The sequence below is a fragment of the Centruroides sculpturatus genome, unplaced genomic scaffold, assembly GCF_000671375.1.
Source record: "Centruroides sculpturatus isolate CEXI.00-Female unplaced genomic scaffold, Cexi_2.0 scaffold1709, whole genome shotgun sequence".
In the NCBI taxonomy this organism is placed as follows: Eukaryota; Metazoa; Arthropoda; class Arachnida; order Scorpiones; family Buthidae; genus Centruroides; species Centruroides sculpturatus.
In genome coordinates, this window is record NW_019385874.1 from 15674 (window position 1) to 39113 (window position 23440).

General features: G+C 32.5%; 1 protein-coding gene across 4 annotated transcripts in view; it reads right to left on the minus strand.

The window, feature by feature from the left end:
• Positions 1-23440, minus strand: part of LOC111642679 (nuclear pore complex protein Nup50-like) — a 46236-nt gene that overhangs the window by 12558 nt on the left and 10238 nt on the right. For 3 of the 4 annotated variants that reach the window (XM_023389055.1, XM_023389057.1, XM_023389058.1), the window contains exons 2-4: positions 16015-16074; positions 9032-9188; positions 8456-8951 (exon numbers count right to left, since the gene is read on the minus strand). In XM_023389055.1, coding sequence (XP_023244823.1) covers positions 8456-8951; positions 9032-9181 — 646 coding nt within the window. In that variant the 5' untranslated portion in view covers positions 9182-9188; positions 16015-16074. Of the gene's footprint in view, positions 1-8455; positions 8952-9031; positions 9189-16014; positions 16075-16620; positions 16709-16853; positions 16940-17044; positions 17062-23440 lie in introns of those variants that run through there. The other variant, XM_023389056.1, reaches the window with a different exon arrangement.

Consider the following 23440-nt stretch of genomic DNA (forward strand, 5'->3'; position numbering starts at 1 on the left):
ACACAATAAATTGAAAACTCTTGAATTTAATGGCCTTGGTTTGATAAAATTTAACACAATCATTAAGTACATTTTTTAGCTCTTCTGGCATTTTCTTCACTGCAAGAGCTTGTCAATGAAGACAACAATGAGTACTTCTCATGTGAGGATTTTTTTGTTTCATGCATGCAACTATGCCATTCAATTTACCAAGCATTGCCTTGGCTCCATTGGTACATACTTCATGACACAAATCCCAAAATATATCTTGCTTTTTGAAATATGAATCTATCAAATTAAAAATTTCTTCTACAGTTGTTCTGGTTGGCAGACTTTTGAAAATTAGCATATCTTCTTGAGCAGCCATTCCATGGATATATCTCACAATAACGAGCAAGATTGCTAATTCAGCTATGTCAGTAGTTTCGTCAAGTTGAATAGTAAATCCATGTTCAGAAGCTTGCAAACGTCTTATGAGGCCATTTTCACAAAAATTAGAGATATCTTTAATATGCCTTGAAATTATATTATCTGAAAGGGGAATACAATCAACTAATTTAGCATGTTCTTCCCCAATCATGGTAGTAACTATGTCTTTTACACATGACTTAATTAATTTTTCTGCGATCGTATAAGCTTCACCCTGTTGTGAAATACGATAACTGACATGATATCATACTTCCAAAGCATTATCATTATTGTTTTTAACAAAGTTCATAAAGGTCTTTTTTCTATTCTTCAACTCATTACATTTTCTTTTAAAATACTCAATATTTTTATTTTGTAAAGTTGAATTATTTGTTTCCAAATGTCTTTTCAATTTTGCGAGATTTAAACTGCTGTTGTGCATCACATGTTCACACTCAACGCATAACCCTTTTGGTTCATTTTCATCACCAATCCATGTAAAACCAAATTTTATGTATTCTTCATTATACTTCCGCTTTTTACGAATGTGTAAATCTGAATCACCAGATGACTTTTTGGTACTAACATCTGGTTCATTTTCAACAGTAGTAGCAAAACTAGTTCCTGCATCTGTAGAATGAAGCTTACCAGTTTTCAACCACATATCCATTATTGTTATGGTAGTCTAATTAAATTGTAAATAAATAATAAGAGTTATCAATTATGATATACAGTCCATTTCAAAATTATAAACATACCCAACTTTTTTCAACAACAAAAACATTAACAATAGTAATGTACTGTACTTATTATATTAGTATGTTGTTTACAACATCAATTTATACATTTTCTGAAATTTTATAGCTATCTGACAATTACAAAAAAAAATTATCAAAGCTTTTCAATTTTTGATTGTTTCAAAAGTGTAAACACAGGCACTAATAAGAGTTATCAATTATGATATACAGTCCATTTCAAAATTATAAACATACCCAACTTTTTTCAACAACAAAAACATTAACAATAGTAATGTACTGTACTTATTATATTAGTATGTTGTTTACAACATCAATTTATACATTTTCTGAAATTTTANCTTTTTTCAACAACAAAAACATTAACAATAGTAATGTACTGTACTTATTATATTAGTATGTTGTTTACAACATCAATTTATACATTTTCTGAAATTTTAAAGCTATCTGACAATTACAAAAAAAAATTATCAAAGCTTTTCAATTTTTGATTGTTTCAAAAGTGTAAACACAGGTGCATAAAATTAGCATGATAAGTTTTTAATTAATTATTAGTTTAATTAGTTGCCACCAGAGGATAGTATTGTTTATTATTACAAATGTGGGGGCAATTTTAAATGGTTTTTTATGATTTAAAAGAATGCCTCATGGAAAACACAAACAGAGTTGGAAATACGTGAAATTTACCAACTAAAAGGAGCAGGACAATCTCTAAGACAAATTTCGGCAGTTGTAAATCGATCTACATGTGCTGTAAGAAATGTATTAACTCCAGATGAAAATTATGACATAAATAAGCGATGTGGAAGGCCTAAACTCCTTACACCTAGAAATGAAAGAAAGATTTTTCGACTACTGACAGTCAACAAGTTGGCTGTCAGAGAATCAGCATCAATATTGCCAATTGCAGTATCACCAGAAACTTGTATGAAGATGTATGCATAATCATAATAATGCCAAATTTACAAAAATGGCTGCAAAACTGAAATTGACACAATTGCACAAAACAGCTAGATTAAAGTGGACCATAGACAAGATGATATGGAAAGAGGAGTGGACCCAAATAGACTTTCAGATGAAAAAAATAGAATTTGGATGGACCTGACAGTTACTGCCACTACTGGCATGATTTGAGGAAGAATGAAGAAGTCAGAATGAGCAGACAGCAAGGTGGAATCTCTGTGATGATGTGAGTAGGATTTGAATGGAGGGGTAAAACAAACATTGTATGTATGTATATATATATATATATATGATAGAATACATTCTNCGGGGCCCAACATATCCGAACGGACCAACCCCCGAAAAATTCCTGGGGATTTTTCGACCCGTTTAGGATTCGAACCTGGGTCCCCAGAGCGGTAAGTTGCCACTTTGACTGCTTGGCCATCCGGCCGCAGCGGCAACCGCACTATCAATAGTATCATGTGGAGGAATCTATAATTCTAAAATGAGCTTTTAGAGGCAAAAGAAGAGTCACAATTATAAAATTTAACCATTAAATGGATTATTTGCTGAAAGAGCATTCAAAGTAGCCACGAAAACAATTAGAATGCTTGCGCAGAGAAGAGCCATAACTAGGGTATGGCCAATGTGGCCCCCGCCACAGGTGCCGATTTAATTTAAAGGTGCCAACGAGAAGGTTTTGGAATATGTATTTAAAATTAATAACAAAAAAATTTTTATATTCATATTTACATAGTATTTAAATGTCATTAGACGATTTTTTAAAAATAAAATTATCATTTTTTTAATAATAAAAATTACAAAGGCGCCATTTTAATTCTTGGCCATAGACGTCCAAAATCCTAGTTATGGCTCTGGCGTGGAGTTACGTGGAGGTATAAAAGAATGCACCCTTTATTACATTTTATGTTGTACGAGGGTTTTACCCAATTCTCGAACCGTGTTAGAGTGAACCCGTGCTATAAAAGCATCATGTTATATGGGGGATGTTCCCAATTCTCGAACCATGTTAGATTGAATCTGTGCTTTAGAAGTGCCATGTTATATGGGGGTTACCTGTATTTAATTATTACTTATTATTCATTTTTTGTAATAATCAATTACTATAAAATGCTTTCAGATTTTAATTCTATTTAGAATGAGTAATTATTCATTATGATGTTATCACAATGCCCTCAATTTTAGTAGTGCCTCGCCCCTGTATCTCATACTTTTCCTGTTAATAATAAGAATGCCAATTATCTAACTCAGTTCATGGGAAAATTTCTGAATTGAAATAATGTGACTTTTGGTCCAAATCAGAAGTTTGTATATAGTTAATTGGGACTTCCTGCCCTCTAAGCTTTCCCTATCTAGCCTCAACTTTCACCTAACACTGTTTTTAAGATTAAAGAAAGACAGACAAACTGATAGACACCAGTTAAAATTTATGACTACAATTTTTTAAAATTGCAGCCCAATTAAATTTTTAAAAATTTTTATTATAATTGAAATTCATCTCAGTGACTATGTACAGTACTACATGATATTACTATGTAAATTTTTATTTGGTTAACACAAAAATAAATATTCTAAAATGTGATTATTTCCATTTCTATGTTTTATGTAGAAATATGATTAATAGTCAACAGCAGACAGTTCAGTTTTTATAAGATTCATGAATATCTTGCAATACTGATTGTATATCATGTTGAGGTTATCTATATTAAATACAGTTTTTATTAAAGATGTATATTTTACTTTCATATACAGCTATTGAAATCTTTACATAGAAATCAGATAAAGATTCTAAAAATGTAATATCATAGGGTAGCCAAAATGTGGCGCATTGGATGATTACAAGTGGCGCTTCAGTCAGTTCTGAGTGAGCCATCGTGGTGTCTAGTTTTGAAGTAGAATTTTTGTGAGAGCATTTTGTGTATTTGTGTTTTTTTTTTATTTTGTGTGATATGATGTACATACATAACTGTAATCTATTTGTTCTTTTTCAACATTTTTTAGAGTTTTGTACTTTTCTATATATTTTTTAAATTCCTTTTATCCACTACAGTGCAAAATAAAATGACCAAAAGAAGCACAGAAATTGACAGTAGGCATGAATTTAATGAACAGTAGGAAAATGAATTATTATTTATAGCAAATTCATCAGGTAAACTGTTTTGCATTGTTTGTGAAAGTACTTTTTCTCATAATAGAAGACATGATTTTAATAGACACTATAAAACACAGTATCAGACTTACATAGAAGAAAAAATGAAGTTTTTTCTTGGGTCTGAGCTGCAAAAAGAATATGTGACTAAGAAAAAGGAAGAAATCAGAAGACAAAATATATTTGCTAAAGTAAGTTGTGAAGAATTAGCAATGACAGAAGTGTCATATGAAATTTCTTTAGCATTGGCAAAAAACAGAAACCTTTTTCTGATGGAGAAAACATTGTTAAGCCTTGTCTCCAAATATTTGCACACCATCTTGAAAAAAAAGAAAGCAGACAAAATTGCTATATTAAGGCAGACAGTTATGAGACGTATCAAGATGAACTCTCTCAGGATATAACCCAGCAATTGGAAGACCTTGTCCATTCTTGTACTTTCTTTTCTCTAGCTCAGACACATCTGATGCTGCACAGTTAAACATTTTTTAAGAGGAATTGATGATAATTTTAATATCTTTGATGAACTTGCCAGTCTGGAGTCATTGCATGGTAAAACAAGAGGATCAGACATATTTGAAAAAGTAAAAACATGCATAGAAAATCTAAAATTAGATTGTAGCAAACTCATAAGTGTGTGTACTGATGGAGTGCCATCAATGATAGGTAAAGTCAATGGCACTGTAACTTTGCTTGAAAATTTTTTAAATTGTCCTATACCAGGGGTGGCCAACAGTTTTTGCTCCCGGGCCGAATTGGAAAGAAAACTTTTTTCATATGCTGAACCAGAGACTAGGAACCCTAGAAGATTTTGAGGTGGTGTAAGATCTCATTGTGGTGCCACCCATAGAGACTAAATTGTAGATAGAGATTACAGATACATTTTTCACATTATCATGCTTTATCAACATTCTATGCTGTACTTAAGAGATTTGTAGTTGAGAGTTAACTCTAAATGCACAGTGAGTTGTTGACTTTTTTTTTAGGCATCAGAATTTTTCATTGAGCTATTCAGACTTGAGTAGCTAATATTGAAAGTTTAATCGCGGGCTGCATAATTTCATTAGACAGGCCAAATCCGGTCCTCGGGCTGTATGTTGGCCATGCCTGTCCTATACTAAAATATCATTGCATTATACACCAAAAAGCACTGTGAGCTAAAACTTTAAATATGCAAATGTTATGTTACCAGTTGTGAAATGTGTGGATAAAATTTGAACAAGAGCATTAAAGAGACGCAAATTCAGAGAATATTGTGAATTGTTAGATTTGGAATATGGTGATCTTAACCTTCATTGTGAAGTGCACTGGCTTTCTAGAGAGCAGGTTCTGAGTAGATTTTGGAAATTGAAAAATGCTGTTTCTAATTTTTTAGAACAGGAAAATGAACTACCCGATGAAAGAATAACAACAGGCTATTTGATTTGATATTTTTAGTTGATATTACTAGCCATCACAATGGTGTGAAATCCGAGATTTTTACGCCAATGTCGGAAAAATTTTTGTAAACAACTCCAATGAAAAAAAACACTCTTGGTGAGAAGTATATCGGAGGTCACCGATTGTTTTCACATTAAGGTGGGAAAGTTGACAGTTAGTTGATCGGAATGCACCGTAAGTGTCAACAGAAGTCGATCACGTGACTCATTTCCCACGAATAACGTATAAAAGCTTGAGTCCCCGAAAGCTCCAGGCGATCCCTCGGAAGTTATACTTGGTAGATATGCCATATTTGTCTCCATACTCCGGACCGAAAGGACATACGACCAACCACAGCCATTTGAACTTCCATCACCATTAATGAACATATTCAACGAACGCATATTAGACATATCCGCAGAGAGGTATTTGTACTTTTTAGAGCTTTGTGAACTCTCTCTCAGACTAGCAGGTAAAGCTATTAGAGCGTCCCTTTTGTATAGTGAATTTATTTAATCGCATTTAACCTATGTATCCTAGCTTAGTTATATAAATAAATGCTTGTTTTGTTTTTAAACCTGTCTCCTGTCTCTGAAGGACACCTGCAGACTTACCGACGCACTCCCCACTCAAATTTTGCCCTCCTAGCCATCCGACAAGCCGAGAATGGGTTTTACCAACCTGTTGCAGAGTAAGTGGTCATTTGGGATGAGCCCAGTGGCCCACTGCTAATCTCACAATGATCTAAATTTAAAACTACAAGGAAAAAATAAATGATTTTATAGTTTAGTAAATAGCATCAGTTCATTTGAAATAAAATTAAAACTGTTCATCTCTCAGTTAGAAAATGAGGATTTGAGTCAATTTCCATGCTTGGAAGAGCAGAGTGAACGTGCTGAGAATAATAGCAATTTGATCAAATATATTGAAAAAATCAAGGTATTTCAAGGAACATTTGAAAGTCATTTTCATGATTTTGCTAAAGAAGAAAACTGCATTCTTGCCTTTATAAACCCATTTTCACTTAGTGAACAAAACATAATGCAGATACCTAATAACATACAAATGGAACTGATTGATTTAAAAACAAATTCATTGTTAAAAATAAAATTTGATGAGCTTTTTCCAGATCAAAATGCTTCTGACGTAATCAATTCCTGGCATTCCACATGAACATTTCCCAAAGCTAAGAAAATTTGCAAAAAATTATATACGTCACTTTGGAACAACATAGAGAAGTGAACAAGCATTTTCATTTCATTGATGAAAATGCTTGTTCACATCGTGGTCATGAATAACTGATTCAAATTTAAAGAATTCTCTGTTGCTCAATAACAAATTTAAAACCAAACATTAAAAGACTAGCGAAATCCAAACAGTCTCAAAAGTTTCATTAATGGTAAGTAATGTTTACAAATACGTCGCACTAACCTTGTATAGCTTTGCAGTTACTACTTAGAATGTGTCAGATTGTAATTATCGCTTTGTTTATTAGATGGATTTGAAGTATTGTTTATGTGCCGTAATAGATATTGTTTTACATACAATAATTAAATCATTTAAAAAAGTTAATTAGTGTCTATAAACATACTTCTATTAAAAAGGTTATTAAACATATGCCAGGGCCAAGACTCCTAGCAAGCAAAGAGAACAGACAAATCCAAGTTCCAAACTGATCTCACTCTCAGTGCCAACAACTGTTTTGCAGAGTTATCTTCACTAAACGAGACTCTCTGGCAGCTACAGCACCATCATGAAGCAATCACCCTTTCGTACAGGAGATCATTCCTAACCATTGTAGACTGGTGCTTCATTAAACTGGTGTAAATTAATTAATTTAACTGCATGATTAAGTTATTCCTTTTCCTCCCCTAAGCGAAGCAGATTCTATCTTTATCTCTATTTACCAACCCCTAACTATGAACGTAAGATGGTATAAAAAGTGCTCAAGTTATATGGCGCATCTGAACTCATCTGTCAAAAAATTGGCACATGGTATGCAAAATGGCCACCCCTGTAATATCACATAATAAACACATTTAGAATACATATTGTTACCAATGGCACTTGAAATCCTGATTATTTGAGTACCAATTAACTGAGATTCTGCATTATCTGAAGCAAAGTTTTTATGAATTATAAGAAAGGTAGTATATTACACTACCTTTTTTATAATTCATAAAAACTTTGCTGTAAATTTTCTAAATGCATACATATTTTAGTACGTTTAACCTTGACTATACTAAGTAAGCAGTCAACAAGCTGGTCTGTTGGAATGTGGGTATAAATCACTCATTCCTTCTCCTATTTTGCTATTGTTAGTGTGTTGCTAGCATTGGTCATGTTTGCCAGTGTGTTGCAACATCTTTACAAGTTTTCATCTTGAATATTAACATGAGTGGCAAAAGGAAACATGTGCATTTTAGATTAAATGAATGGCCATCTGTTTTAACCCAGTTTTTGTTTATCCAAGGTAGCATCAGGCCATATATAAATTTGAGATACAGTTATATATTAGATAAATCATTTTTTTTTTAAATTAACAACTTCTGTAGCTATCTATATTTTAAATAAAATTAATATCTTATATCTAAAAATCACAGTTATTTTACATGTAATTGTTAAATTACAAATTTTTAAAAATACAATGGAACAACTTATTAAATTAAAAAGAAAAAAAAACTTTAGATAATGGAATATTTAAAAATAAGAAGTTGTCAAAATACTACTTTTACCTATATTATTTTAAGTTACTTAGCCAAACTATTTTCAAACTTACTTGAAGATTTTGTAGTATTTAGTGGAACTTTTAGATTGTCAGTTACATTTTCTGATGATGAATTTCCTGAAAAACTAACATTTGAAACAGAGGAAGCAGTCGGCTTATCACAGACAGGTGGAAATCTAGTTTCAAGGTCTTGCAGATGCTTCTCATAATCACGGAAAACAGGTGTAAAATCACACAGAGCATTTTTTTCAACATGTTGCTGGATCCATTGTGCAAGACTCTCATTTAAACCTTTAAGTAATCGATAATATTCATTATCTCGAAGAGAATCTTTTGATTGAACTTCATGATTTTCTTGTAAATTATCCACTACTACTTTTTCAGTCAAGGAATTGATTGAATTGTTTGATTTTGTATTTAAATTACCATTAGATATAGTATGTGTTGAACTGAAGTTAGAAAAACTGGAACTTATGTTGTTATTAGTTGATGTAGTAGTATTTTTATTTACAAATCCTTGAAATGATGCAAATGGATTTGTAGTTGACTGTATAATTAAAAAAAATTGTTAATTTTTTATATGTTCAATTATTTAGAAAAACTATAACAACAATGAATTTAACTAACCTCTTTTTGGAATCTCCTTTTTGCTGTTTTTATTACTCTTTGAGATAATTCAACATCAGAAACTTTCTTAAATACACCCGGATCTTCAGGTTCTTCTTCTTGATCCCAGTTATCATGATTGAGTTGATTTGAAGCTTGGCGTTTTGCCATTTTATTTCTAAAAGAAAAATGCTTTCTCAGTTTAACATTTAATCTATTTATTTATCATCTTTATTTGAAACCTATTTTAACATTTCAATACTGAAAATCACACATTGTCATTTGTATAAATTACAATAATTTATTGTTAGCTTATCTTATGCGTTAGAAAGCCAAATTACATACAGGTAACCCCCGTATAACACGGGAGTTACGTTCCAAAAAATTGCCATGTTATGCGAATCCGTGTTATACAAAACAAAGAACTAGTGCGAAAAGGGGGGTTAGGTTCCAAAAATTAAAAAACATGTTGTTAAATCCTTATTTAAATCGGATTTATTATTCATTTTTTTCATAGGTAAAATACTTATTTATTATTTAAGTAAATATTTTACCAGAGGATTATTCATTTTATATGATGATCTCAGCATGAGCATCATCAACCGGTAACAGTTTGTGGGTGCGTTTGTTAATAGCGGTCGCTCTGCAATGAGAGTGTGCTGCTGTTTGTAGGCATTTAGGAACGACGGTGAAAGAAAGATGGCGATGCCCGCACTTTTTTTTTTAACTCTTTCCGCCCTGTGGGCACTAGGAGGTCCTCTTTTTTCCAAGCCCATTACGGGTTCGGCCAGGCCCACAATTGGACTGCCGGGTCGTGAGAGACGGAGCCCAACATATCCGAACGGACCAACCCCCGAAAAATTCCTGGGGATTTTTCGACCCGTTTAGGATTCGAACCTGGGTCCCCCAGAGCGGTAAGTTGCCACTTTGACTGCTTGGCCATCCGGCCGCAGCGGCAACCGCACTATCAATAGTATCATGTGGAGGAATCTATAATTCTAAAATGAGCTTTTAGAGGCAAAAGAAGAGTCACAATTATAAAATTTAACCATTAAATGGATTATTTGCTGAAAGAGCATTCAAAGTAGCCACGAAAACAATTAGAATGCTTGCGCAGAGAAGAGCCATAACTAGGGTATGGCCAATGTGGCCCCCGCCACAGGTGCCGATTTAATTTAAAGGTGCCAACGAGAAGGTTTTGGAATATGTATTTAAAATTAATAACAAAAAAATTTTTAGATAGAAGTTAACANTATTAAATTAAATTTTGTTTATCAAGAGTATTTATCTCTGCATATGATCTAAATATATAAAATTACTTGTCCTGACTGACTGAGTGATTGACCGATTGATTCATCATTGCCCAGAGCCAAACCGCTGAACTGAAAGAGGTGAAATTTGGTACACAGTTAGGGTACATCATGAAAACGCACACTAAGAAGGAAATTTTCGAAATTCCTTCCTTGGGGAGGGGAGAGGATTAAGGCTCAGCCTGAGAATGGCTTCTACTGTACTATTTTAGATGCGATGTTTTGTTTTCAACAACGTTTAGTCTTCATTGAGTACTTAGGTGTATTAAATTGATAACATTTCAGACAAATTGTTATAAATATTTTTATATACAGGTAACCCCTGTATAACACAGAAGTTACGTTCCAAAAAATTGCTGTGTTACACGAATCTGTGTTATACGAAACAAAGAACTAGTGCGAAAAGGAGGTTAGGTTCCAAAAATTAAAAAACATGTTGTTAAATCCTTATTTAAATCGGATTTATTATTCATTTTTTTCATAGGTAAAATACTTATTTATTATTTAAGTAAATATTTTACCAGAGGATTATTCATTTTATATGATGATCTCAGCATGAGCATCATCAACCGGTAACAGTTTGTGGGTGCGTTTGTTAATAGCGGTCGCTCTGCAATGAGAGTGTGCTGCTGTTTGTAGGCATTTAGGAACGACGGTGAAAGAAAGATGGCGATGCCCGCACACTTTTTTTTTTAACTCTTTCCGCCCTGTGGGCACTAGGAGGTCCTCTTTTTTCCAAGCCCATTACGGGTTCGGCCAGGCCCACAATTGGACTGCCGGGTCGTGAGAGACGGAGCCCAACATATCCGAACGGACCAACCCCCGAAAAATTCCTGGGGATTTTTCGACCCGTTTAGGATTCGAACCTGGGTCCCCAGAGCGGTAAGTTGCCACTTTGACTGCTTGGCCATCCGGCCGCAGCGGCAACCGCACTATCAATAGTATCATGTGGAGGAATCTATAATTCTAAAATGAGCTTTTAGAGGCAAAAGAAGAGTCACAATTATAAAATTTAACCATTAAATGGATTATTTGCTGAAAGAGCATTCAAAGTAGCCACGAAAACAATTAGAATGCTTGCGCAGAGAAGAGCCATAACTAGGGTATGGCCAATGTGGCCCCCGCCACAGGTGCCGATTTAATTTAAAGGTGCCAACGAGAAGGTTTTGGAATATGTATTTAAAATTAATAACAAAAAAATTTTTATATTCATATTTACATAGTATTTAAATGTCATTAGACGATTTTTTAAAAATAAAATTATCATTTTTTTAATAATAAAAATTACAAAGGCGCCATTTTAATTCTTGGCCATAGACGTCCAAAATCCTAGTTATGGCTCTGGCGTGGAGTTACGTGGAGGTATAAAAGAATGCACCCTTTATTACATTTTATGTTGTACGAGGGTTTTACCCAATTCTCGAACCGTGTTAGAGTGAACCCGTGCTATAAAAGCATCATGTTATATGGGGGATGTTCCCAATTCTCGAACCATGTTAGATTGAATCTGTGCTTTAGAAGTGCCATGTTATATGGGGGTTACCTGTATTTAATTATTACTTATTATTCATTTTTTGTAATAATCAATTACTATAAAATGCTTTCAGATTTTAATTCTATTTAGAATGAGTAATTATTCATTATGATGTTATCACAATGCCCTCAATTTTAGTAGTGCCTCGCCCCTGTATCTCATACTTTTCCTGTTAATAATAAGAATGCCAATTATCTAACTCAGTTCATGGGAAAATTTCTGAATTGAAATAATGTGACTTTTGGTCCAAATCAGAAGTTTGTATATAGTTAATTGGGACTTCCTGCCCTCTAAGCTTTCCCTATCTAGCCTCAACTTTCACCTAACACTGTTTTTAAGATTAAAGAAAGACAGACAAACTGATAGACACCAGTTAAAATTTATGACTACAATTTTTTAAAATTGCAGCCCAATTAAAATCTGAAGTTATTTTAAAATAAAGATTTGTTCCTTGAAATATTAAATTATTACAAGAAGCAAATGTATTTAATAAAGCATAATTAAATATTTTTTACATTGATAAATTAATATAAATTTTATGATTAAAAATGTATTGTGAAAAAATAAGATATAATTTAAAATGATAAGTCCATATTAATAAATTTAATTCATTGTTTATATGGTTTGAATAATTTTCTTTCAAACATTTACAACAGCAATGGCCAGACCCTGTTATGATAAAAGCCACACATTGCCTATCAAAAATACAAAAGAGCTGCATCCTTTGTTGGAATAGTATTTTTTTATTACATGTAATTAAAATACTAAAATTAACACTGTTCTATTGTAAATGTCACTGTTATTTTATAAACCCCTTAGACTTTATGAATGTACTCTAGCTTGGTTGTTTGTTTAAAGTTAAGTTGAGTTTGTTTGTTTTTTTAATGGCAACACAACACTTGGGTGACTGCCTAGGAGGGATGCCTTCCAGGAGGTCTTTTTAAGGGAAACTGGCCCCTATTTAGGTGTTACAGACATGGAGAAAACTCGGAAAACTCCATGTTGCCAGCCTGTCTGTGCGAGGCGTGAACTCATGACCGAACTCCCAGTGTTCAGGGTATGAAGACCACTTGGCCACAGGTGGGCATGGTTAAGTTGAGAGTTATGCTTACAATTTGTAAATATGTATAAGTAGTATGTTCCAAGTTATAAAAGGAAATAAGTNAGACCACTTGGCCACAGGTGGGCATGGTTAAGTTGAGAGTTATGCTTACAATTTGTAAATATGTATAAGTAGTATGTTCCAAGTTATAAAAGGAAATAAGTATATGGCAACCTCATTAAGAATCCAGGAGAGCTGCATGTATCTCACAAGCTGCAGTTTAGCCACTAATGACATATAACATTAGTAAATTCAATATACTGTACTAGTGTTGTACTAAAAGTAATGATTAATATTTTTTTGGAGGTCCTGTTTTGTTCTAGCTGAATATGTTCTATATGGCAAATGACATCATATGTGAAGTGTTAAAGTGCTAAGCATTACATATCATTCTGTTGCAGTCAGTCTTGCCAAGTTTGAAACAAAATTTCATATTCATTCCTGCTGTTCCTTAAAAGAATTCATTTTACAAAGCAATGGTAATTACAAATCAACAAAAACACAGATGTAATCCAAATAGCAAAAAACAAAAACTACATAAGATAATGGCACAAAATTTGATGGGAAACTAAATGACATCTATTACACAAGTGGCTGATTCTAGTACCACATCACCAGTCCTGGAACTTTTTGACTGCACTTCGTTAGTGTTTCTGTTACAAACAATGCATGTAGCCTCGCAGAGGACATAGCGCAGTCCAAGATTGAAAGGCAGGGAATATCAAAGTATATTGTTGTTGGGTACCACAGTTACTGAGTGTAGACCAGAAAACACCACAAAAAAATATATAACTTCATAATACTCATCATAAGAGTTCAAAAAGAAAAACTTTAAATGCAACCAACAAAATATAAATGTTTGACAAATAAAATATATAAACTAATTCCTTTAAATGTTATTTTAGAAGTTAATAATTGCATATTTCCAACCATTCTCCAACAATTCTGTATCAGTGTAATTAATGTACTCCCTTTGAACTTTCAAAAATTCAAAGGGAGTACATTCAAAGTTCAAAAATTTGGAGCTCTCCATACATTTGTGCTTTCACAGGAAAGTTAATTTATTTAATAATATTGGTCTCATCCCATCATATGTAAGTATTGTCTTGCACTGCAAAGCAAGCTAGTGCCATTGTCATTTGTTCTTTCTGATGTGTTATGTTATACATCAGTCTTATTCTAAAATTTATGCAAGTATATCCCACATATTAAATGCTAAGGCTTATAGAGTCATTGCTGGCCAACATGACTGAACCTGTAAACACCTGACTGAAACATTTTGTTCCAAGATATCCTTTCTTAGGATATCACATATTGTGGATTTTCTTTTAAATACCAATTCTTTTCTATTTTATTTAGCCAATGTTGCATAGAGAGATCTCAATGTCTTAATGTAAATTTAGCATATCCTGCCTTCATGTTTCTAGTAACGAATAGCCATTGATCCATTATTGTAACTCTACATGTTGATAAGTTGTAACATGTTTTTTTAACCCAAGTGCAACTGTAATATACTTAATTCTATTTAACTCTAAACATAAATTCAAATGCTAAGAAGAACACAAATGCACATTTAACTAGTAATTTGAAGGCAGAGAATTTGTATCACCTAGGATCAAATAAATTGCAGGATATGTATATTGAGTGAAAGTTGGTTTCACATAGACTGCAATGTAAAATCTACCTTCCAAAAGAAGCAAGGAGATATCCAAAAAAAATGGGCTGTTTTATTATTTTGTTGCTACCACTCAAAATGTTCTTACAATGAGGGTGTAGGTAGACCAACTATAGTAGGGTGGCACTAGCAAATCCAACTGAAAATTTTTAAATCAAATACTATTAAATAATGTATGTAGGCTACAAAATGGTACAAAAATATAATAAACTAGCAGACCCCGCCACGCGTTGTTGTGGCTCAAAATGTATCTATTATAAATTTATAACACTTTCCCCGCGGGGGGAATATCGAAAAATTTCTTCTTAATGTACATTCTGTTGACGTACCCTATTAAAACGCAATCAAAAATGCAAAAACCCGCATCTAAAACAGCATAAATAGAAGCAGAGTTCTTTACCGTAAGCCTTAATCCTAACCATCTCCCTTCAGTGGGGTTGAATTTCGACATGTATATTATATAAAAACACGTGCGTATTCGAATGCAGCGTTGTGTCAAAATTTCAAAGGAATCGATAGGAACAAACGAACATTACATTTTTATTTATATAAATAGATAGATGATCTGCTTTAGTTCATTTTCACAGAAAAGCATAATGCCTCACAGAAAAGCAAACTTAGGGCATCGTACTCATAGCGCCATCTGTTGGGCATAAAAGCCTTAACCATAGATGATATTTAATTTATATGAATGTTTAACGGAATAATATACAGCCTATGTCCACCCTGAAGTTCCATTCTAAATATTGGTGAAAGAATTTTTGAAATCAGATGAGTAGTTTCGGAGATTACCTGCTACATCCAAACTTACTTACATACTTACTTACAAACATTACCTCTTTAAATTAAATATTTATCTAAAAATTTGAATGATCAAACAGAATTTGTCATTTGGAACAATGGACAGGATGATTCAAAATTTTCTAGGGAGCTGAGCAATCTATGGCCACTCTAGTTATAGACTTACCTTACAAGTTGCATCATTTCATTTCCAACGTGTCAAAAAAACAAATGAGCAACAATGCAAACTTGTACAAATTATGTAACAATATACTTTTTTGGGTCAATGAAAAATGACACCTGAAGATTACATGACAAACTTTGTATCAACAAAAAAAATTGCACTTGGAGATTACATGCTGCTGCAGATTTTAGGTGGAAAATTACAATATTTAGTAAAGATGATAATCATCACATTTATATCATTAACATAATAATATACTAACACATTATTTTAAATTGCTATCTTGCAATGTTTACAACTAAGCAAAAAGTTTCTGAAAAATTGTTTCTTCACAGAAATTTTTAAAAAGTTTATCATCTAATTAAAAACACAAACAGATTAAACAAAACAAAATAAAAAACACTGGATTAATAACTTACCTGTTTAAATTCTTTAGATGATTTTATTAAATGATCAACGTACAGCACAAAACTTGATATCTATTAAATCATACATAAAGTGAATTAAAAACTTCAGATGAATTTATAATGATCATTATAAATTTTGTATACTTTTAATTTTAAAAAGTTAAAAAATATAACAGTGTTCACTATTAATCTTAATACTAATATTTAGAATGATTATTAAATCCTCTGAATAATTTGACTAATGTTATACATTAAAAATTTGTTCAAAAACATTTTCAAACAAATTTGAAAAATTTAAATAATTTGAAAATTAATTTGACTAATAGTCAGAGACTTGAGTTCTTGTAAAATTCTAAAAAAGTTTATCCCAGATATAACAACCATTAAGTAAACGAGATTTATTTATAAAGATCTGCTTTATTCAATTAAAAATATGTAAAATATAATAATCAGCAGTTTTTCATTTTTTAAAAATGTTTTTTTTTTCTATCAAACATGTATAATACAGTAATTTGCCAAATTTCCTCCCCAATATGCCAAAATATAAATTCTGTACTAATTTTTAATTAAATTCTATTAAATTAATTTTTTATTTGAGTTTGTTAAACTTTAAAGTACCTTCGATAAGTATAATTTATGAAACTTTTTCACAAATACTTTAATGAATGTGATTTCCTCTTTTGTTTAAAAAAAAAAATTCGTTTTTCTATAAATACAAAAATTATTCAATCAGTTTGATTTTTAACAAGCTTTTGAAATAAAACACAAGTTGGATGATGTTTACTAGACTTTACATCAATTCTTCACACATATATCTGTCAATTGTTAATTTTGAAACAATTTAATATTACCTTCCATTGACATATCTAGTATTGCAGACAATTTCAAACAATTTTAATTACTGTAATAATAACCTAGACTCCACTTATGAAGATTTCTGAAATATGTCAATCACATCACATTAATGTATAATGAGAATTAATTAATTTAATTTTATTTATTTTACATATAACTGGAAATGTCTTAAGAATGCATATTTCACCTGTTAACAATATACCTGCAATTTACAGTAAAACATCAATTAAAAATTATATAACAATAACAATAATAATAATAATAATAATAATAATAATAATCTCTTAACAATAATAAAATTATACAATGTATAAAACTTTTGAAATTACAGTTGGTATTTATTTTTTACATACTGACATAATAATTTATTAGAAATTATAAGCAACTCATACTAAAATACTAAATAATTAAGTTTTATAAAGAATATGTTGACATATTCTTTTATAATTCTGAAAATCATAAAGTTCTGCTGAACTAGCATGCTCAGCATTATGGCAAAAATATGATCTATGGGATATAGATAGGCAGTAATAGGAAATGGATATATATTATGCATTATGTGTTCTTCTGGGAATATTCTTAATTTGAGCCAGTAATTATGGATTAAACCATTAAAATATTTAAAACACAAAATTCGATAAACATATTTTTATTCTTTCTTTAAGTTCAGGTAAGCTTAATCTGACATAGGTTACATCAGGATTATTAGTATACAGAAAATTTATTTTTATACATTTATTTTACAGGAAATAAACTTTCTGAATTTCTTTGTCAACTTTATTAAGATGCAAAGGAGCAGTCATTGACCAATATGGACAAACAGTAGTCTAAAACAAATAAAAATTTGCAAAAAAAAATATTTTTTAGAACTATTTTGGAAACAATTATTTTGCAAAAGTGTCATAATATCCCAAGGCAAATTGCAAGAGATTTTGCTATCTTTCCAATGCGACATTTAAATGTCAATTTAGTATCAAATATTATTCTTAGGTCTCTATACTTATTTAAAGAACCTTAAAGCAGGGATGGGCTTTTTCTATGTAAGGGCTGCATTTCAAAACTTTTGAGCTTACACTGGCCACATACAAGATAAAAATGCCGTAAATCACAATTATTTATTTATGTATACTGTAATTATAAATTAGCATAAGTATACTTAATTTAGCTTCTGGAACTGATGTAAACATAATATATTGAAATTTTTGGTTAAATATTAGTCACTGCTAATTTTAAATTAGTTTTGATGTGAGTCTGTTAGCCAGTTTCTTGTTTTAATTTTTACTAAATTCATTGTGAGAAAAACTATTCATATATATAAGTTGTAGAAAATAACATTTGAATTTTTGCTGCATACTTTCTTAAGCTGGAAAATTGATATATTGATATTCATATTTTATGCGACACAGGCTGCAAAAAGGATTAATGCGGGCCACAGGTTGCCCATCTCTGCCTTAAATCATGAGTTTTAATGTTAAACGGGGGAAGATGCAAGTTTCAGATCAGTGAATAGCACATTATCACTGTTTTTCGAATGTTAATTTTTAAGTTAGCTTAAAAATACTAAGGTTAGTATATTTAGATCCAATTGTAACACATAAGAGTCTGAATTTAGTAATTTAATGTCATCTGTAAGTAAACACTTTTGATTCCATATTATTACATAGATTGACAATACATGCTGAGAATAACAAATTACTTAAAGTAGAACCTTGCAGAAGTCTGTATATTAAAAAGAAATCAAGATAATCAAAGTCTTTTAGAATTATCTTACAGAATCTGGACAAAAAATAACTGTTTAGTCAAGAATGAAAGAAGAGGTTTACATCAAAATATCCAAATAATATGGTTAACAGTAAACTTGTAAGCATAGAATCAAAATCCTGTGAGATGTCAAGATATACAACATATGTAACTCTTTTATTCTCAAAATTTTCCAATAATGTATATATTGTTTCAATTAAATTGGTATTAGTTGAATAACTATATATACTGCAATGTTGAATTAAAGGTAATATTGATGTTATTGGTACATATATATCACTTGGTCCATAACATATATATATATATAAACAAATGCCCAGTCATTATGAATAATGACAAACAAAATCGGGCATTATAATAAATTTCAGGTGTTTTAACATAATTTATCAAATTGACCAATCATTATGAATACTGCTATCACCTAGTTAGACAAAGTGATAACAATATGTTGAGGACTGATCATACAATATACACTAGCCAATCAGCACTTGCATCTGAGTTACATGTGCATACTGCATTTAGTACCGAATTTTAAATTTATGCGACCAGTAGTTAATCTTGTGCAACATTTTAATTTTACTGGATGCCAAGGCTATAGTCAATGCTGCTGCAAAATTGGTCGCAAATCTAATAGATGCAAATGTTACAAAGAAAAAAATTATGTAATTCCAAATGTCATCAAAATCTTAATTGCTTGAATAAATAAACTAAAAAACATTTAATTTTTTACATAATTTATACCAAAAATGAAATTCCAGAAGTTTCCTGTAAGTTGTTGATTTTTCGTTAATATTAGTTTAATTGGTAGAATTTTACCTATGTGCACCATTATGGCAGTGGTTGCGATTGTTCGTGCTCCCAACGGACTCCTCCCGGAAGGGAACCGCCAGCATGCTGCTGATTGTTTAATGTCACTAGTTATTGATTCATGGTAGTTCTTGAACACACATATCATTAACTAGTAATGTTAAACAATCAGCAGCCTGCTGGCAGCTCCCCTACGGGAGGAGTCCGTGGGAGCATGAACAGTCACGACCGCTGCCATGATAGTGCACAATGTCGAGCATGATTCCACTGTCTTCCAAACACCATTGTCAAACTTCTAGGCTTACAGGAAGGCTGAGCTGAACATACATGTTTTTGCATTGAAAACTTCAGCCACAATCTCACAAATGAATGTCACTGAACCTGAAAATGAGGCAACCAGGGAAGAGATGATGAATAATGTCAACTGATGTTCTAGCTGTGTAGGCTGTCGCCCATCCTGTTGAAACCACACACATCTGATGGGAATACATTTCCATCGTAAGCAAGGATGCGGAAACGTATTCCCATCGGATGTGTATGACTGAACAATCCCCTTTGTGTACGACNTTGGTACATATATATCACTTGGTCCATAACATATATATATATATAAACAAATGCCCAGTCATTATGAATAATGACAAACAAAATCGGGCATTATAATAAATTTCAGGTGTTTTAACATAATTTATCAAATTGACCAATCATTATGAATACTGCTATCACCTAGTTAGACAAAGTGATAACAATATGTTGAGGACTGATCATACAATATACACTAGCCAATCAGCACTTGCATCTGAGTTACATGTGCATACTGCATTTAGTACCGAATTTTAAATTTATGCGACCAGTAGTTAATCTTGTGCAACATTTTAATTTTACTGGATGCCAAGGCTATAGTCAATGCTGCTGCAAAATTGGTCGCAAATCTAATAGATGCAAATGTTACAAAGAAAAAAATTATGTAATTCCAAATGTCATCAAAATCTTAATTGCTTGAATAAATAAACTAAAAAACATTTAATTTTTTACATAATTTATACCAAAAATGAAATTCCAGAAGTTTCCTGTAAGTTGTTGATTTTTCGTTAATATTAGTTTAATTGGTAGAATTTTACCTATGTGCACCATTATGGCAGTGGTTGCGATTGTTCGTGCTCCCAACGGACTCCTCCCGGAAGGGAACCGCCAGCATGCTGCTGATTGTTTAATGTCACTAGTTATTGATTCATGGTAGTTCTTGAACACACATATCATTAACTAGTAATGTTAAACAATCAGCAGCCTGCTGGCAGCTCCCCTACGGGAGGAGTCCGTGGGAGCATGAACAGTCACGACCGCTGCCATGATAGTGCACAATGTCGAGCATGATTCCACTGTCTTCCAAACACCATTGTCAAACTTCTAGGCTTACAGGAAGGCTGAGCTGAACATACATGTTTTTGCATTGAAAACTTCAGCCACAATCTCACAAATGAATGTCACTGAACCTGAAAATGAGGCAACCAGGGAAGAGATGATGNTAAAATAATCGGTAAAAATTCCAAATCTCACATTATGAAATACTGGCTTGAACATCAAAATTTGATTTACAGTGTATTTGGAGTTTACAATGTTTAAAATTCTAATTTATACATATACTTGTAAATCTATGAAGTAGGAATGGCCCCAATTAGTCTGGATTTTCAACGATTCACTGTATTTTTTTAAGTGAATCAAACATATCTACTTCTCAAACATTTTTGACTATCAAATAGTGTTACCACCTTTTCAAACTTGCTGACCCGGATGGCAGGTCAGGTTTGTTCGAACAGAAGTTCCTGACACATGCACAATGTCATTTTACAATGCGAAAAATAACGTGCATCTATGCAAGTAACCTAAATTGAAAACAGGTACAAATGACTTAGCTCTATTGGATATTGAAGACGTGTACAATCAATCATACATGCAAAAAGAAAAAGAAAGAAAGAAAAAAAAGAAAAGGTCAACAGATTGTGACACATATCAGGCGTAAACAGGTTTCAGTGAGTGTGAGGTCTTTCTTTCATCGTAATTTCGCAATTTCTACAAAATTTCCGGACAGTGAGTCAAATCCCAGACTGTCCGGGTGAAAACCGAATGGATGGTAACACTACTCTCGAAGTATCTTCAACTACTGAAATTAAGAACAGTTGTGTATTCTAAAATAGAATACTTGTTTACCAATGAATATTCCATTTTAGAATATATAACTGATTTAATTTCAGTAGCCAAAATGTGACTTCATAGAAGCTGAAAATATTTCTAAGTAATGAATAATTTTTGATTACCTTAAATAAGCAGCATACTCATAAGTTTTGATAGGTTTGCAATGCAGAGATTAATGGAATTGGCAATTATTTATCTAACAAAAAGAAGATACTTCTACAACTAAATAGATCAAGATCTTCATTTAAAAAAAAGCAATTCAATAAATCATTAAAACAATTTTCAGAAATATGAATGTTAATTAGAACGAAATACACATTTAACAAATCTTTAGATTTATATTTATGGTTTATAATTAAGCAAAGTTAAGATATAAGTTATACTAATAATTTATATAATGTTTCCTATTTTTATAATTATTAATGAATTTTTACAAATGTATTAATAATTACAAATGAATAAATATATATACCCAACGGACTCCTCCCGGAAGGGAACCGCCAGCATGCTGCTGATTGTTTAATGTCACTAGTTATTGATTCATGGTAGTTCTTGAACACACATATCATTAACTAGTAATGTTAAACAATCAGCAGCCTGCTGGCAGCTCCCCTACGGGAGGAGTCCGTGGGAGCATGAACAGTCACGACCGCTGCCATGATAGTGCACAATGTCGAGCATGATTCCACTGTCTTCCAAACACCATTGTCAAACTTCTAGGCTTACAGGAAGGCTGAGCTGAACATACATGTTTTTGCATTGAAAACTTCAGCCACAATCTCACAAATGAATGTCACTGAACCTGAAAATGAGGCAACCAGGGAAGAGATGATGAATAATGTCAACTGATGTTCTAGCTGTGTAGGCTGTCGCCCATCCTGTTGAAACCACACACATCTGATGGGAATACATTTCCATCGTAAGCAAGGATGCGGAAACGTATTCCCATCGGATGTGTATGACTGAACAATCCCCTTTGTGTACGACTGTTTCCTCAGTTGTATATAAACACATGGTGTTCTATCGTCCATGGCTCCATGCCTTCAACTGAAAAGACAATACTAAGAACTCACTACTTTCACGCTACCTGCCAGAAATCTGCCTCTCTAACTAGTGGTGAGTTCTAGACATTTCAAAAACGTCTATCCTTTCTGCCCTACTCCGTATAATGATTCTGTAAATTATATTTTGAATAATTGTAAGTATTCCTGCATTCCTTATTGTGAAACCACCGGAGGGGGGGTAGGTCTCCCGATCCGGTAACAGGTTGTTAAACCCTTTCACTGTCAGGATGGGTGGTTGAAGGGTTCTTTTTCCCGTTGTAACGGGTCGAGTGGTGGAGGGAGGAGCGCGTCGGTGAGACGACAGGCGATATACGAGGAAACGAGGAGGCCAGATATAACATAAGAAAAATTAACAATTTATTAAACTGAGTAATACAACGTATAGTTCGCGTCCCTCAAACGCGGGGAGACCGAGAGAGAGCTGACAATAATTGGTTCCATACCTCTTGATCTGTTATCCAAGCGACTCGTTGAATTAGGAAAATTTCTCTTCTAGGAAAGTTCACTGATGTAGGAAAGGTCACTATTTAACTATTCGAATCCTGGATTTAGGGAAGTTCACTAGACAACAAGGACACTATTTGAAATTGGTATTCTTCCGGCACCTGCTCCGGTACGACTCCCCCGAGAAGGGGAAGGAAGGGGTTTTTATAAGTTCGGCGTGGGAGAATGGTCACGTGATTGATTGTTGTGAGGTAAAAGGTATGTAGATGGGTCAGAGTTGTTCCCGGGACCATGCTAACTATCAACTTTGGCGT